The sequence below is a fragment of the Lactuca saligna genome, chromosome 7 (genome assembly GCF_052625555.1).
Source record: "Lactuca saligna cultivar CGN05327 chromosome 7, ASM5262555v1, whole genome shotgun sequence".
In the NCBI taxonomy this organism is placed as follows: domain Eukaryota; kingdom Viridiplantae; phylum Streptophyta; class Magnoliopsida; order Asterales; family Asteraceae; genus Lactuca; species Lactuca saligna.
This window is the reverse complement of record NC_136423.1, coordinates 118,831,910-118,846,744: the sequence shown is the minus strand read 5'-3', so window position 1 is coordinate 118,846,744 and position 14,835 is coordinate 118,831,910. Positions and strand designations below refer to the sequence as shown.

General features: G+C 38.0%; 1 protein-coding gene across 5 annotated transcripts; it reads right to left on the bottom strand.

Annotated features, from left to right (window-relative positions):
* Positions 1 to 580: 580 nt before the first annotated feature.
* Positions 581 to 4,281, bottom strand: LOC145005012 (Ppx-GppA phosphatase). 5 transcript variants are annotated; one of them, XR_013662481.1, is made up of 9 exons: positions 3,067 to 4,281; positions 2,823 to 2,993; positions 2,677 to 2,718; positions 2,493 to 2,573; positions 2,293 to 2,412; positions 2,112 to 2,219; positions 1,957 to 2,034; positions 1,813 to 1,863; positions 581 to 875 (listed from the first exon to the last, which is right to left on the bottom strand). XR_013662481.1 is itself a non-coding variant. In XM_078964046.1 (8 exons), the coding sequence occupies exons 1-7, from the start codon at positions 4,192 to 4,194 to the stop codon at positions 1,996 to 1,998; spliced, it is 1,689 nt and encodes a 562-aa protein (XP_078820172.1). In that variant the 5' UTR covers positions 4,195 to 4,281; the 3' UTR covers positions 1,521 to 1,863; positions 1,957 to 1,995. The 5 variants fall into 5 exon arrangements, 1 of the variants encoding a protein (XP_078820172.1); XR_013662479.1 differs by having other exon boundaries at positions 581 to 872; XR_013662480.1 differs by lacking the exon at positions 581 to 875 and adding an exon at positions 1,247 to 1,416.
* Positions 4,282 to 14,835: the final 10,554 nt, after the last annotated feature.

Sequence of the window (14,835 nt, the reverse complement as noted above, 5' to 3'; positions counted from 1 at the left end):
GTTTGAAGTGTTCTAGAACTTGCTCCCAAGAAAAAGACTCAAAGCTTTGTTGATTTCCACGATCGTTGTATCCTGAAAGTCAACATAAGCCTTCACCAATGCCACTTCTTCAATTTCAGACTATTTTCTAGATTTCTAACAGTTGGCATAATTTCATGAGGGCTTGGGGTTTGTTGCTTGATTCTTCGTTTTGAATTTTAGGGATGGGAAGGGGTTTGTCACTTGATTCTTCAAATTCTTTGTTTTAAGCACCACAAAATTACGATGCTTCGGGAGTGGAATATTGGAATTGGGTTTCGGGAATGGATTATGGATCGTAGGGGAATGGATTAAAACCTACATTATCCTGCGATGGCGAAATTGGTTATAAATTTTGCATCGGTAGTTGTCTATATTGGGAATTGATATGGTGGATAATGGGGATAATTTTAGATTTGAGTTTCTGGAATGGAATATGGCAAATCTTATAGCCACTTTCGTTTTCGTTGTGTTGTTGTGTCTTGCGTCTTTGATTTGAACTGTTTTTTTTATTTGTCACTACTATAATCTATTTGAAATGAAATTGGACCGGAATCAGAGATAGTTGGAATGGAAGAGAATGTATAGTTTTTTAAATGGTTGAGTGTGATTTATAGTTGGTAAAAAGAAAAAAGAAAATTGAAACAAGTAAAACTAGTCAATGGTCGAGAAGAGAGATGTGGGCTCAACGACTTGGGTAGCCCGTTCATGCGTGGAATTCAGTGCTGCCCTTGGCAGAGTCATGTAGTTGGGAGGTAGAGTCGGCACTCAGTTGAATAGCATGTCATCTAGAACGACCATGTGCAGAGAAATCAAGCTAGTTGAAGGGACAATGGATACAGTTATTGCCAATGCTGCTACAAGAACAGAGTCGGTAGTTAAAAATTGAAGGGATAGAAAACTTATGAAATGGGTTATTAAATTATTGATTGTTTATTTAATGTTTTGTCATTTTCACAACATTGAAACAACACTAAAATTGATTATTATTTAGCGAAGATGTTATAAATTTGTTACGTCTTCCACAATTTGGTTATGTCAATTTGTCATATCCGCCACTAATCCAATAGCAGAAGAAGTTGAAATCTACTCAGTTTCACAAAACAGAGTATAAGTGGAAATAAAGTGATTATACCTTTTCTAAGGTAAAACAATTGTCAAACTTGACCTCTCAATTGCCAAATTTGGCTACTAATTAACAATATTTTTATTATTTTATCAATTCCTATATGGTAAAAATATTTAATATTTATTAAAGAAATTAACAAATATAACCACCTTTTTTAATACTTTTACAATAAATAACAAAAAAATGACCAGATTTCACTAACAACCACACATTGCATTAGACCTTCCACAGCGGCATGGTTTGGTCCTAAGAGCAGTAAAAACAATAGCCTGAGTGGGGTATCAAATATCAACAAACTTCAAGTTATACACTTTTTTTTTTTCTGATTACAACTTAGCATTTTGAAAATTTAATAAATGTTATGTTTGCAAAATAAAGGGTCAACAGATGGTCTTTATAACATATGAATGTAATAAAAATACAAAATCAAGGGCACTGTGGTAATATATACAAAATAAAAATCAAGACAAGTATATTGGTGTCCTAATCTATACAAAAGATGCACATGTCACACTCGACAACTGATTCCAGAATCTATAGCTGGAAATTGACTGAAACACAGTCACTTTTGGTATGAATGCGAGCAAATGACCATTTTGCCCTTCTACTATATTCAATCAAGACATTAAGTCCATTAAGCACAATAGAAACAACAGCTAACGTACCTTACAGAGGACAAGTCCTACTTCAAAAGTTATCAACTGTACCCCACATATCTGATCAATAGTGAACCAAAGGGCAAAAACGTAATTTTTAGTTGGAGGTAGTTACTCTGTATATTTTAGACTTGTAAAGTTCTTGAACAAAACCTGATGGAAATAGAAAATGTTCCTTTTGGAAGCAAAGCATCAAGATAGAACTACAACTGACAACTTTTGCTCAATTACCTGAGAAAGAATGAAATTAAAAATCATATTTTCTTCCACATTTATTTAAAAAAAAAAAAAAGAGAGATTTTTTTTACCTCTTCAAAGTACTCCAATTCTTTTCTTAGTTCCACCTCCACATCAGTGGCTGCAGGTATCAAGTCACCACCATTTGCTGGCGGAGAGCCGCTAGTGTCCCTCACCACCTATCATAAATAAACAGATTTAAATTTTTCTAGAAATAAATAAATATGAAAAAAATCATTGATGATTATTTACCAACTTAAAGCCTTCATGAGAATGTGAAAGCTCAACATCTTGAAAGCTCAAAGACTGGAATTGCTTTAGAGCTGCAGACAAACGGATGATTGTACAAAGAACTCTCAACTTCTGCTTCATCTGTACATAAAAGTAAATTTTAATCAAATTAATTTGTTATTTCTTGCATTTAGCCCTTCTTTTAAATAAAAATAGACTACCTCACGTGGGAATTCACTTAGAGAATCATGATCAGGTTTTAAGAATTTCTTTCTATGATGCCTTGCAAGCAATGCAATTAACTGAGGAACATGCAAATCCGAGGTCAAAATATAAAAAAATTTATAATTTTATTAATGAATATGAAATGAAATAAAATGAAATAAGAATGCAGAAAGTGTCTACCTTAACCTCTTCAGTGTTATATCCATGAAGATGCTCTCCATTCTGTTGACATACACAATTAAGTTGTTAAGTTCATAAAAGAAAGGGCAGAAGAATCTAGAAAAACAAAAACTATTGTCATCATGAATATATGAAATAATGCATACCATGATTATATGGTATGAGCGTTTATGGTAGCCTTTTTTCCCAGTGATTAAACCGATATTATGAAGCAAACAAGCAGCTTCAAGATATTCAAGATCCTTGTCATCCAATAAAACAACTTGTTTTTGTTGATCATCAATCTCACTCCACTTTCTTAAACCTCTAAAAATTCCCTGTAAAAACCATTACTCCTACTAATATATTATATTTTAGAAGTAGCAAACATTCTTTCAGTTTTAACAATACCTGTGCAATAGAAGCACATGATGCAGCAGAAGTCATTCTTTTCTTATTGTTGAATCTTGATGCAAGCCTCAAGATTGATCTCCACCTTGCATTTGCATTCAAATCAAATCCATCAAAGAACTCTGCTAATTTCTCAGCAATAACACCTTCTCCTAATGCATAACCAGAAACTTCCATCTCTTTAATCTCAAGCAACCCAAAGATCTCTTCCAGCAAAATTACAGCAGCCACGATAAATGCTGATCTTGTCTTGAAGAACCCTTTCCGATTGTACACCTTTCCTCCTTCAACTTCACTTTCTTCTTCACACAGCTTGTCGACAAGAACCCTCAGTTCTTCCCTGGTAAACTTCCAATCCCTTCTATACCCTTCGAGTAAACCAATCTCATTCACCAGATCATTACTGTAACCCAGAAATATTGCCTTCTCGATCATTCGAATGGAACCAGAGGATCCGACAGCGATATCAATCTTTTGTTGGAGAACGTTTTCGATTAGCCCTGATTCTTTAACGACAGCCCTAATGTGCTCTCTCATGGCGTCGGTTGCGTTGTTTCTTACAAACCTTTGGGTCAAAGTTACGTGCCCTAGTTTCAGTGAAATCCCAAATTTGATATCGCCTTTAAATCCGATCACAAATTCAGTCGACCCCCCTCCTATGTCGATAGTAAGAACTGTGTGATTGTAAATCGGATGAAATTGTAGGACACCAAGGTAGGTAAGGCGGGCTTCTTCGTATCCTGATACCACGTCGATTTGTAACCCTAGAGTTTCGTGGATGAGTTGAAGGAATTCAGATTGGTTGGAGGATTCGCGGATGGCGGAGGTGGCGACGAGGCGGAGGTGGGAGGGAGGGACGTTAAGTGAGTGGATGATGTTTTGGAAGTTTCGAAGAGATTCGATGGCGCGGGACTGGGCTGAGGATGATATGGCGGTGTTGTTGTTGCCACCTGAGACGAGAACAACTGGCTCTTTGAGTCGTTGGAGGGTGAGAAAACGACCGGTGGTGGGGTCAGCTCGGACAATGCGGAGTTTGAAGGAGTTGGTTCCAAGGTCGATGGCGGCGAAGAGGTGGTTGTCGCCGGATGAAACGGTGGCGAAAGGTGAAATCAGGGGATTGGTGGCCATCGTTTATGAAGTACAGAAAGTACAGAGATGCTAGTGATTGGCTGACTGGCTGTTGATGTTCTCTTGTCTCTTCCCCCGCGTGACTGTAACCGTACACTGCCGCTAAGAACGCCGTCAAATTTGAGTTACAAAATAGATTTTTTTTTTTTTTTTTTTTTTTTTTTTTTTTGGTATTTCAAAATTTAGACTTCTTTTAACATTTTTGGCTATAAACATACAAATTTTGCAGAGGGAATAAGACTAATTAAGGTAATTAATTTTTCGATTTGTTCACATGTAGGTAATTATCTTTTTTTTTTGTACACATCTAGATAACAAACTTTTTGAAACTGTTCACATATGACCATTATGACCTGCTGTAGCAGGTTACCTCCGGCTACAGTAGGTCATAATGGTTACATGTGAACAATTTCAACAAGTTTGTTACCTAAATGTGTACAAAAGAAAAATAGTTACCCAAATATGAACAAAACCAAAAGTAAGAGTAAATTACACGAATGGTCCCTGTGGTTTGGGGGAATTTATGCGTTTGGTCTCTAACTTATTTTTTTAATTCAGATGGTCTCTACTGTTTTGTTTTGTTGCGTTTGGTTCATGTATTACCTAAAAACACTAGTGTGTCCTTATTAATTTAATTTTTTAAAATTAGTTTTCTTATTTATGTATTTTTTTATATGTTTAAAAAAACTAATAGACCTTACATATCTGTATCTCCTCACCATCCTATCTTTCATCATCCTAAACTTTTATTTTTTTCCATATTTAATGACAACGAAGTCTTCACCATCTATTCTTTTTCGGTCTTTCAACTCCAACGAACCAACACCACAACCCAATAAAGTGAAGAGACTGTGGGTTATAGTGTTTGTTCGTCAGAGTTGAAGGACCAAAAAAAAGGATGGTGAAGACTTCCATGTCACTAAAGATTGAAAGAAAATAGAGGTTGAAGAGGATGTGAGATGAGATGGTGACCGGTGGGATCCAAATTAAATTTCTCAAATGTGGTTTCTGATTTATGGTGATGAGATACAAATATATCGGGTCTATTAATTTTTTTAAACATATAAAAAAACATAAATAAAAAAATTAATAAAAAAATTAATTAATAAGGGTATAATAGTCTTTTTAGGTAAGACAGGGACTAAACACGTAACAAAAATAAACAGTAGAGACCATCCGAGTTAAAAAGAATAAGTTATGGACCAAATGCACAAATTCCCTTATACCATAGGGACCATTCATGTAATTTACTCTTACTTTTGTTTTTGTTCATATTTAGGTAATTATTTTTTTTTGTACACATCTAGGTAACGAACTTGATGAAATTGTTCACATATAACCATTATGACCTGTTGTAGCTGAATGTAACCTGCTACAGCAGGTTATAATGGTCATATGTGAACAGTTCCAAAAAGTTTGTTACCTAGATGTGTACAAAAAAAAAAGATAGTTACCTATATGTGAAAAACCCGAAAAGTTAATTACCTTAACAAGTCCTATTCCCTTTTGCAGAAGACTCTCTCTGGGCTTCGTAGAATGACGAATTCTCCGCAGAACTATAAATGTTGTATGTTTTTAGTCTAAAAATCTTTGTCCACATAGATACCTCCGAGGAGACATAAAGCCCTCCGTGGAGTGATTGTTTTAAATATTCATTAATGCTAGTGTTCTAAAAGGCGTGTCATGGCATGAGATGTGGTTTCACTGTTACGAAAAGCCTTATAACGCTGTTGTTAGGCGTAGCGCGTGACAAGACGTGATATGGCGTGTTATGGCGCGTGTTTTTCGTTTGAGACACGTTTTTGCTCTTTATTATGTCTTTTCTAATTAGAGATACAAGTATTGTGGTTTTTGTTAACTTTTTGTTATTAGTTATTGATCTAACACTTCTAAAAAGTAGTTATATTTAATATAAATTTATATTTATGTGGTAATATAATTTTAAATTAATACAAAATAGTCGTCTTACATCATGCATTGAAAAACATCATAGCTCGTTAAGCTTGAGGCTTGGCCTTGCCGCCATGCCACGCCTCACGCCATTTAGAACATTGATTAATACCTCCACAGAGGTCGTTATAAGGGCTCCGCGAAGGCCTTAACATCTCCGCGGAAATAGGTGGTTACAAGGTATTAGCGACGGTTTTTTGTGATATAAATGATTTTGTTCATTTTTTTGATCTATCTGTACCGGGGGGGGGGGGGGGGGGGTTGATAGACGAGTAATGGAATTAACACCTACGTTAGACCAAAGTTTAACAACTTAGGTTTACTGCTTCCACCTATTTTTAACCGTCGAATAATGTTTGATTTAGTTAAAAGTAAGGCTAATACGTTAAATAGTAATATATCATTGTCATTTCAACACTCGGATCATGGGTATGTTATGAAAATTGTAGATGAATCAGATGTTCATCAACTCAAAAATGTAATGTCTGAAACGACAGAGATTGTGCATTTGTATTTGGAGGTGTTTGAGGGATGGGTCGAACAGACAGAAGCGGTTGACAAGATTGTACCATACAATGTTGAAAACATTGTATTTGATAATGTTGAAGATTTTCCATAAGAAGAAACTATGGCAATGAATACGGTGGAAGAATAAAATTTATATGAGTTTGGAAGACTGCATGACAAAACTTTGTCAGACAACAAAAAGTCAAATGAAGGTTGGTCAGAAGATGAGTTCACACACGGAAAAAAAAAAAGCTTCACACATCTTTTACGGTATGCCTCTGATACCTGATTGTCCTGTGTGACAACCTGAAATTTTCCATTCTAATCAAACCATTTCAATCCAATAGAAGTAGAGCAGTTACAGTGAAAGTTCAGACTTAGAATATAAGTTTGAAGTTTCACGGTTTTACACCTAAAGAGATATTAGGAGAGTGGTTGCACTAGGGTTTTGTGCAACACTGTTATTCCATTACTCTAGGACATTAGGGTTCGTTCCGGGAATAAAAATATTTTCTGCCAAAAATCTCAAGACTATAAATAGAATTCTGAACCAAATTGGTTCATTAGTTGAATTCCAATTAGAGAAAAGCCAAATTCTCTCTCACGGATCTTCGGGTTTTTATCCCAAATTGTGAGTAACTCTTTCTACTAGTGTTAGAAAGCTTTAAATGTGTTCATAACATAGATTACATAGCTAAATCATCCGATTTAGGATTTTACTTCCCAAGGTGTTCTTGAGCGGTAAACTCCCGAAACCGAGCCTAGATTGTCCCCCGTGCTTAGTAACTACCTTGGACATGTATAGGAGTGTCTTAGGTACAAGAAATCAGCCAAGAAACACCCAAACTTAGGAGTTTACGACCCAAAATGTTCTATGGCCGTAAACTCCCTTAAAACATGCTCAAATGGTGTTTTTAAGGCACCTAAAGCTTGGACTTTATGTTAGACAAATACCCTAAAGTATTTAGGACCTAGAAAACATAAGGAAAGCACAAGTGTTGAAGAGTTTACGGCCAAGAGTAATTCTTGGGCCGTAAACTCCTTTAAAGGGGTCAAAGGACACCCTAAACACTTCCTTAGGCCAAGGGAAAATTTGGACAAGTACCTAGATGTGTTATGGACTAGCTAAAACATTTAAAAACCCATGTGTGAGGGAGTTTACGGCCCAAAATGTTCTATGGCCGTAAACTCCAAGAAATGGTACCAAATGGTGCCATAAACCCTCCTAAAGCCAAGTACTAAAGCCTAGACTTGTTCCTAGAAATGTTTGAGACTTGAAAGCACCATAATCACCCTCCCAAGGGAGTTTACGGCCGTAAACTCCAAGGGAAAAGGGTCTTTGGGCCGTAAACTCCCCAAAGGAGTCAATATGGTGCCCAAACACTTGTATAGGCCTTGAAACAATTCCCACTAAGGTTGTAGTAATTGAAAGTACCATTCCAAGCCTTGGTTCAGAGTTTACGGCCAGGAGCTTACTCTCTTGGGGCGTAAACTCCAAAGAATATGGTCTTTTGACCTTAAACTCACATTAGGGGCATTGCACTCCTTTGTTGCAACCCTTTAGCCTCCTAGCACTTGACCAAAAGTGTTATCCTCGCGCTTAAATGTTATTACTTGTATAATTAGTGTTATAATCACTAATTATTTATATACATATGTTTTCATATGTAATTAGGATCATTGTGTGTGTCTAAGTCTTCACTTGACACCAAGCACTTGTCCGATCCTTCCGTACGATAACAGTCCGTTCAATTCCAGTCACTTACTGCAGGTGAGTTCATACCCCTTAACTAATGTTTTAAACTCTTTTTAAATGTTTTATGGGGGGGGGATACAAGTAGAATCATGCTACTTATTATGTCAATCACATGTGATTAGTAAGTAGGATTATATTACTTATTACATCAATCACATGTGATTAATATACAGCATTCAAATGATTTGGCTACTCATTAGCCGTTTTACCAAACAGTTTCCTTCAAATGACTTTTTATAAACATTTTATATGTTTTAAACTCCTTTTTACACTGTACAGCTTACTCCGTACATTTCCTTTCAAACTTATTTACAATTGTGCTTCAAACAAATGTTTCCTTATACTTAAACTGTTTTATTAAACTTATGCCTTCAAATTGTTTTATAGATTGACATCAAGTCGATCTTTTCTTAAAATAATACTCATATTTCAAATGTCTTACAAAACTTATTTATACTTTTATATTATAAATTGCATGCCTCTATATGTATAGTTATATAAGAAATGTTTAAAAGACTTAGGAAGGCTATCCACCCTATTGGGTATTCATCTGAAGGTCGTTTAAATATTAGTTATATATCATGTGTACATATATAGTCATAAAAGGTCCTTCCAGTTCAACATATGCCCTTGGGTAGCAAGGGTATACATCCATGTCCACACGTACCACTTAGATTACTAGAATGCTACCATATGGGTAGTTCAGGAAGATGCTAGAACCATTACTAGAACGCGATATCATACAATGAGTCAGTTCATTCATGAGTCAATACTTTCTAGAACTTTTCAGTACATTACATATACAACTATACTAGGACGAGAACATATACAGCTATACTAGAATGATTACATTACTATACTTGCTAGATAGAGAGAACACACATTACAGCTAGCACACGTAGAACATTACAGTACACTACTGTACTATTACATGATCGCTCTTACTTGAGTACAATTATATGATCACACTTACATGAGTACACTTACATATACATAGAATAGACGTCACTAGGGGCTATAGCACGGAACCAGTTCAGGATCTAACTATACTGATGAATCACACCGCAATTGTGATAGTTATATCGAGTATACATGATCATTCGGTAATGTGGATGCTCACGGCTTGCATTCAGGCAGGGGTCGTGGGTAGGTCCCAAAATCCCTTTGATAGGGGAGCGTATAGTCTGGGATCTAGACATCACATTATACCTTATCCCTCAAATAAGGCAGTTGAGTACTGATGTAGTAATTTTATTAAATACTACAATACTTGGAAGTATTACCCTAGATTTAAGGTAATAGGTACGGTTGTAGTCTGCACTACACCATAGTACTGCATAGATTTTTCCATTACATATTTTCAGTGATAACCTCACTTAAACATAAATGTACAAACTATATTTTTGGATAATGATAGTTATACTTTGGAAAATACATCCTCTTACAAGAGACACACACACACACAGAACAGTTAGGTCTTGGTAGAAGACACCTTCATATACTAGAAGGAATCATAGCGATTTCTAAGGTTTTTCAAACGTTTATAGTTGTCTTACAAACATTTTCATACTTACAGTTCACGTACAAATTCTTACATACAAATTAAGACACTAAATACTTATGATCTCACCAGCTTCAAAGCTGATACTCGCTTTCAAAATTACTTGTATCCTCAGGTCATCATAGACAGGTACCGATGCAAGGAGAAAGGAAGATGGAGCTTGTTCAAGACTTATCTTTCATTTTGATTTATGCTTTAGTGTTCATCAAAATTTGACAGAACATATTTGTATAATAATTATATTATTAATGCAATGGATGATGTTGTTGCTTGTTTACTACTTTACATTGTTGTTGATATTATACATGACGTCCTCCACCCCAGAACGTTTCCGCCGTTCCTGGTTTTGGGGTGTGACATCCTGATCCTATTGTTGAACCTGGACCATTTCACAGTTTAGGTCCAAATTATGATATGTTTGTTTGTCAAATGTGTGATAACAAACAACAACTAATGTTTGCTTTGAGTCTTAAAGAAACCAGAGAAAAGTTTCAGTTTAAGACCAAACATCCTAACAAAAACCTTTACGAGGTATATTGTGAAATTGAAAACTGTAGCTGGCGTTTATATCCAAAACGTATTATTCCTGACTGATGAATTTGAAATCAGGACTTTCAAGAACGTGCCCAAACCATAACCACACAAATAAAAAAAAGTCATGGGTGCTATATTGCATGAGATTATGGGAAAACTTGTTCGAAGGTTTTGAGGCCTAATGAAATAGGGAAGTGATTCCTACACAACAATTCTTTGCCATACACAACAATTTATGCATTATAGAGTTGTATAATAAAACACTTTAAAGCACAAATTGTTGTGTACGGAGAAAAAAATGTTGTGTATGAATCAGTTCCTAATGAAATATCAAGAGATTTGAATGTTTTGCTGGAAATCAATGTAAGTTATAAACAAGCTTGGCATGCAAAACAATATGCTATGGAACTGTTGTTGGGATCCTCTGAAGAATGTTTTTCCAAACTTCCTATTCATTTTCACAATTTGAAGAAGCATAATCCTGATACAGTGGCCTAAATATAAACATATTCTGAAGATTGTTTCGAGTGTTGTTTTTATGCCATTAGAAGCACGTTTTGTTTTTATGCCATTAGAATCACGTTAAATACAAAAAACTTGTTATTTAATATATACTTATTTGTAAAAAATGTAGTGTAACATCCCTAAAATACGGTCCAAAATTTTCATTTTAATTTAATAATAAAACCACAGTTATCAACCCATTTCATCAAAACATAAGTTATAATAACTCAAACATTGTTATCAGAGTTTCAAAACATCAGAGTAAACATTCCAGGCTAAAACATCTTGGTGCATGCAATGCAGTCATCCCGAACTCTTCTCTTTGCAACTGGAAGTACCTGAAACCAAAACTGAAAACCGTAAGCACGAATCTTAGTGAGTCTCCCCAAACCACAACATACCATACACATAATCACATACTACAAACATTGGGCCTAGCCCGCTACCTCAGGCCCCGCCCGGCATCAGACGAATCCGGCATCAAGACTCGCCTAGCATCGAGCCCCACTCAGTATACAGATCTGTTTCTACTATGCCTTGCCTATCTCTGGGCCCCACCTGCTATACACATGCAAACATATAATCATAATCAAGCTAGTACATAACAAGCAAGCACAACACTAATACTGCTAGTTTCAAGTCCCTACCTATCTTGGGCCCCACCCCGACACTACTACTAATGAGATATGGAACCCCGTCCACACTCAGCTAGTGATGAGATACGGGCCCCCGCCCATACTCATCTCCCTACCAGACACATAAAAGTATCACAAAGACAACAAGTATGACTAAACATACATTTCTTCCTCGGGTACCACCCGACATCGAACCGTAGTTTAGAAACATACATATAAACCTTCCTCGAGCCTCGTCCAGCATCATACTAAAATCCAAAACATATAAACTACATCGGGCTAACCCCGACATTGAATATAAATCCGGTATACATTAACATACATAAACGGGTCGGCATTGGTGTCGTCAACCCGTTCCTACTAGAGAAAACTCACCTCTTAAGCTGACTGCTGAAATCTCAAGTGAGCAATCTCTGATGGCTGCTCCAACAACTCATCGGCTATAAATTCACAAGGAACATTTAGTCAAGAACTGTAAATACTTCTAAGGGTAAAATGACCATTTTACCCATGGTCAAAGTCAACGCTCTGGTCTAAATCAAAGTCAACGGTCAAAGTCAACACTCCGAGTTGACTCAACTCGTCGAGTTGCTCCTTCAACTCGCCAAGTTCCATAACTCAGAATCTTGAAATCGCAATCCAACTCGTCGAGTCAATCCCTAACTTGCCGAGTTACTTGGCTACTCATTGTCGCGTTTTATCGTATCAAATCGTCGAGTCAATCCTCAGACTTGTCGAGTTGCATGAGCAGAAACGGGACAACTCACTTCGACAAGTTGAGTCCCTCCCTAGACTCGCCGAGTCCCTCAGACAGTTTGGGCCATCTTAACAGATTAAGCCCTCTACACTGTAACGACCCAATTTTTACGTCCGAAAATTTCATTTTTAAAATATTACTTTAGGAAACATTAATAAATAAAAACATTGTTTGATCACATCATAACACATCGTAACCATGTTCTAAAAGGCCGAACCATACATCCCATCAAAATATCAGAGTACAATCCCAGGAAATCTCGTAAATGCGGAAACCGAAGAGTGTGTGTATGACGTGCCGCTACCGCGCCGGCTCCTTCCCCTTCGGTGCAGAGGTACCTGAAAACAAAACTGTAAACGTAAGCACAAAGCTTAGTGAGTTCCCCCAACGTACCACATACCACACAAACACATAACATACATACTGCCAGGCTATTCTGGGGTGCCTGACTACCCGGTACGGCCATTCTGGGGTGCCGACCTACCCATACGGCCATTCTGGGGTGCCGTCTTACCCGTGTCAAGCCATTCTGGGGTGCTGACTACCCATGTCAAGCCATTCTGGGGTGCTGACTACCCATCGGTCCTAACAACCGATCCTCGGGGACTGGTCCCCTCCCGCTACCTCTATCGCATAACATAACAGACCAACATACAAGCATACCATCACATACAGTTAGGTAATTCTGGGGTGTCTGACTACCCAGCGATCCTAACAACCGAACTCTACTACTATTGCATATAACGTATCATGATAGCATATAACATAACAGGTAATAGCAAACCTAGATGATTTCACAAAGACAATCATCTTTCATACGTCTCCTACTGGTGGGCCGGCATTGTGGCCTTAGACCCACCGCTACTGGAAGGTAACTCACCTCAAAGTAGCTGCTGAACTTATCGGGAACTAACTGACTGTTGCTGCTCCGGGAGTCCTCCGGCTGCAATTCCCACAACATACTCAATCAAACACTGCTAACTGTCCTTTAGGTAAAATGACCATTTTACCCCCGGTCTAGCTCTAAGCCAATGCTAGAGTAAACTTTCAGTTGACCCGACTCGCTGAGTGGATCTCCACTCGCCGAGTCCCTAACAAACTATTGTCCTGGGTCCCTGGTTCTACTCGTCGAGTTGGGCTATGACTCGACGAGTTCATCTTCTAACTGTCATTCAACTCCTTCATCCTACTCGCCGAGTTGTATGAACAACTCGTCGAGTTCATCTTCATCCGAAGAACACTTTATGCTAAGACTCGCCGAGTTGTATGAACAACTCGCCGAGTCTGTTCTTGATATATGAAGATTGCCTTGGACTCGCCGAGTCAGGGCATTGACTCGCCGAGTCCTAACATGGGTGAGTTCAGCTCCCAACTCACCGAGTCACCCCCTGTGACTCACGGCTCAACTCGATACATAATGAAGGGACCAAATCGGTGACTCGCGACCAGACTCGCCGAGTCGCCAATACGACTCGCTGAGTCGCCGCCATGCATCCACCAAATACACCGATTTACTCGATTCCAGTCCATGCCATTCATAGATCTGGACTTCTAGGGCACAAATCACACGTAAAGTTTCCAACTTTACGTGTGGATATTCACTAATGTGGATTTTAGGGTGCAAAATGCCTCAAAAGGGTAGATCTAGGATGAACAAGCCACATGGGGCCATAAAGCTAACAGATCTGAGCTCCTGGAGCTCAATCTTGCCTAGATCTAAAGGTTAATCCACTTATTACGAAACATTAAGCACAAACAAGCTTGAAGAATTGCTCAAGAGTGTCTCAAATGGGATCTTAAGGATAGAAACAGGGGAAAAACGAGATATACCTCAAGGAAAGTGTTGAAATGACACAAAGATGGCTGATCTCCTTCTCCTCTTCTTGATCTACTCCTCTTTCTCCTCAAAACCTTCAAGAACACACCAAGAACACTTCAATCTCTCAAGGAAATAAGGGAAAACGATGTTGGGGGAGTTCTGGGGGTGAATGGGGACGAGTTGGGGCGGAATGAGGGTTTAAATAGGGTGCAAACCCTTGAAACTTAGGGTTTCATCCAGCAGCGGTGACTCGCCGAGTCCAGGATATGGACTCGCCGAGTCGCCCACTTAAAACGTGTCCTGAGTCTCGTCCCTACTCGGCGAGTCGGACCTTATGACTCGCCGAGTCCAAGGCTAAAATAGGGCAATGCTCAAATAAAATTCACATACCGGAAACCAGGTGCTACAAATCTCCCCCACTTATTTTAGACTTCGTCCTCGAAGTCTGCTGCCCGGTCCTGAAACAGCTCGGGGTAATGCTCCATCATCTCGTCCATCGGTTCCCAAGTCCATTCCGAACCCTTGCGGTGCTGCCATTGCACCTTTACTAGTTCTACCCTCTTGTTTCTCAACGTCTTGGTCTTTCTGTCAAGTATTGCGACTGGGCGCTCAATGTAA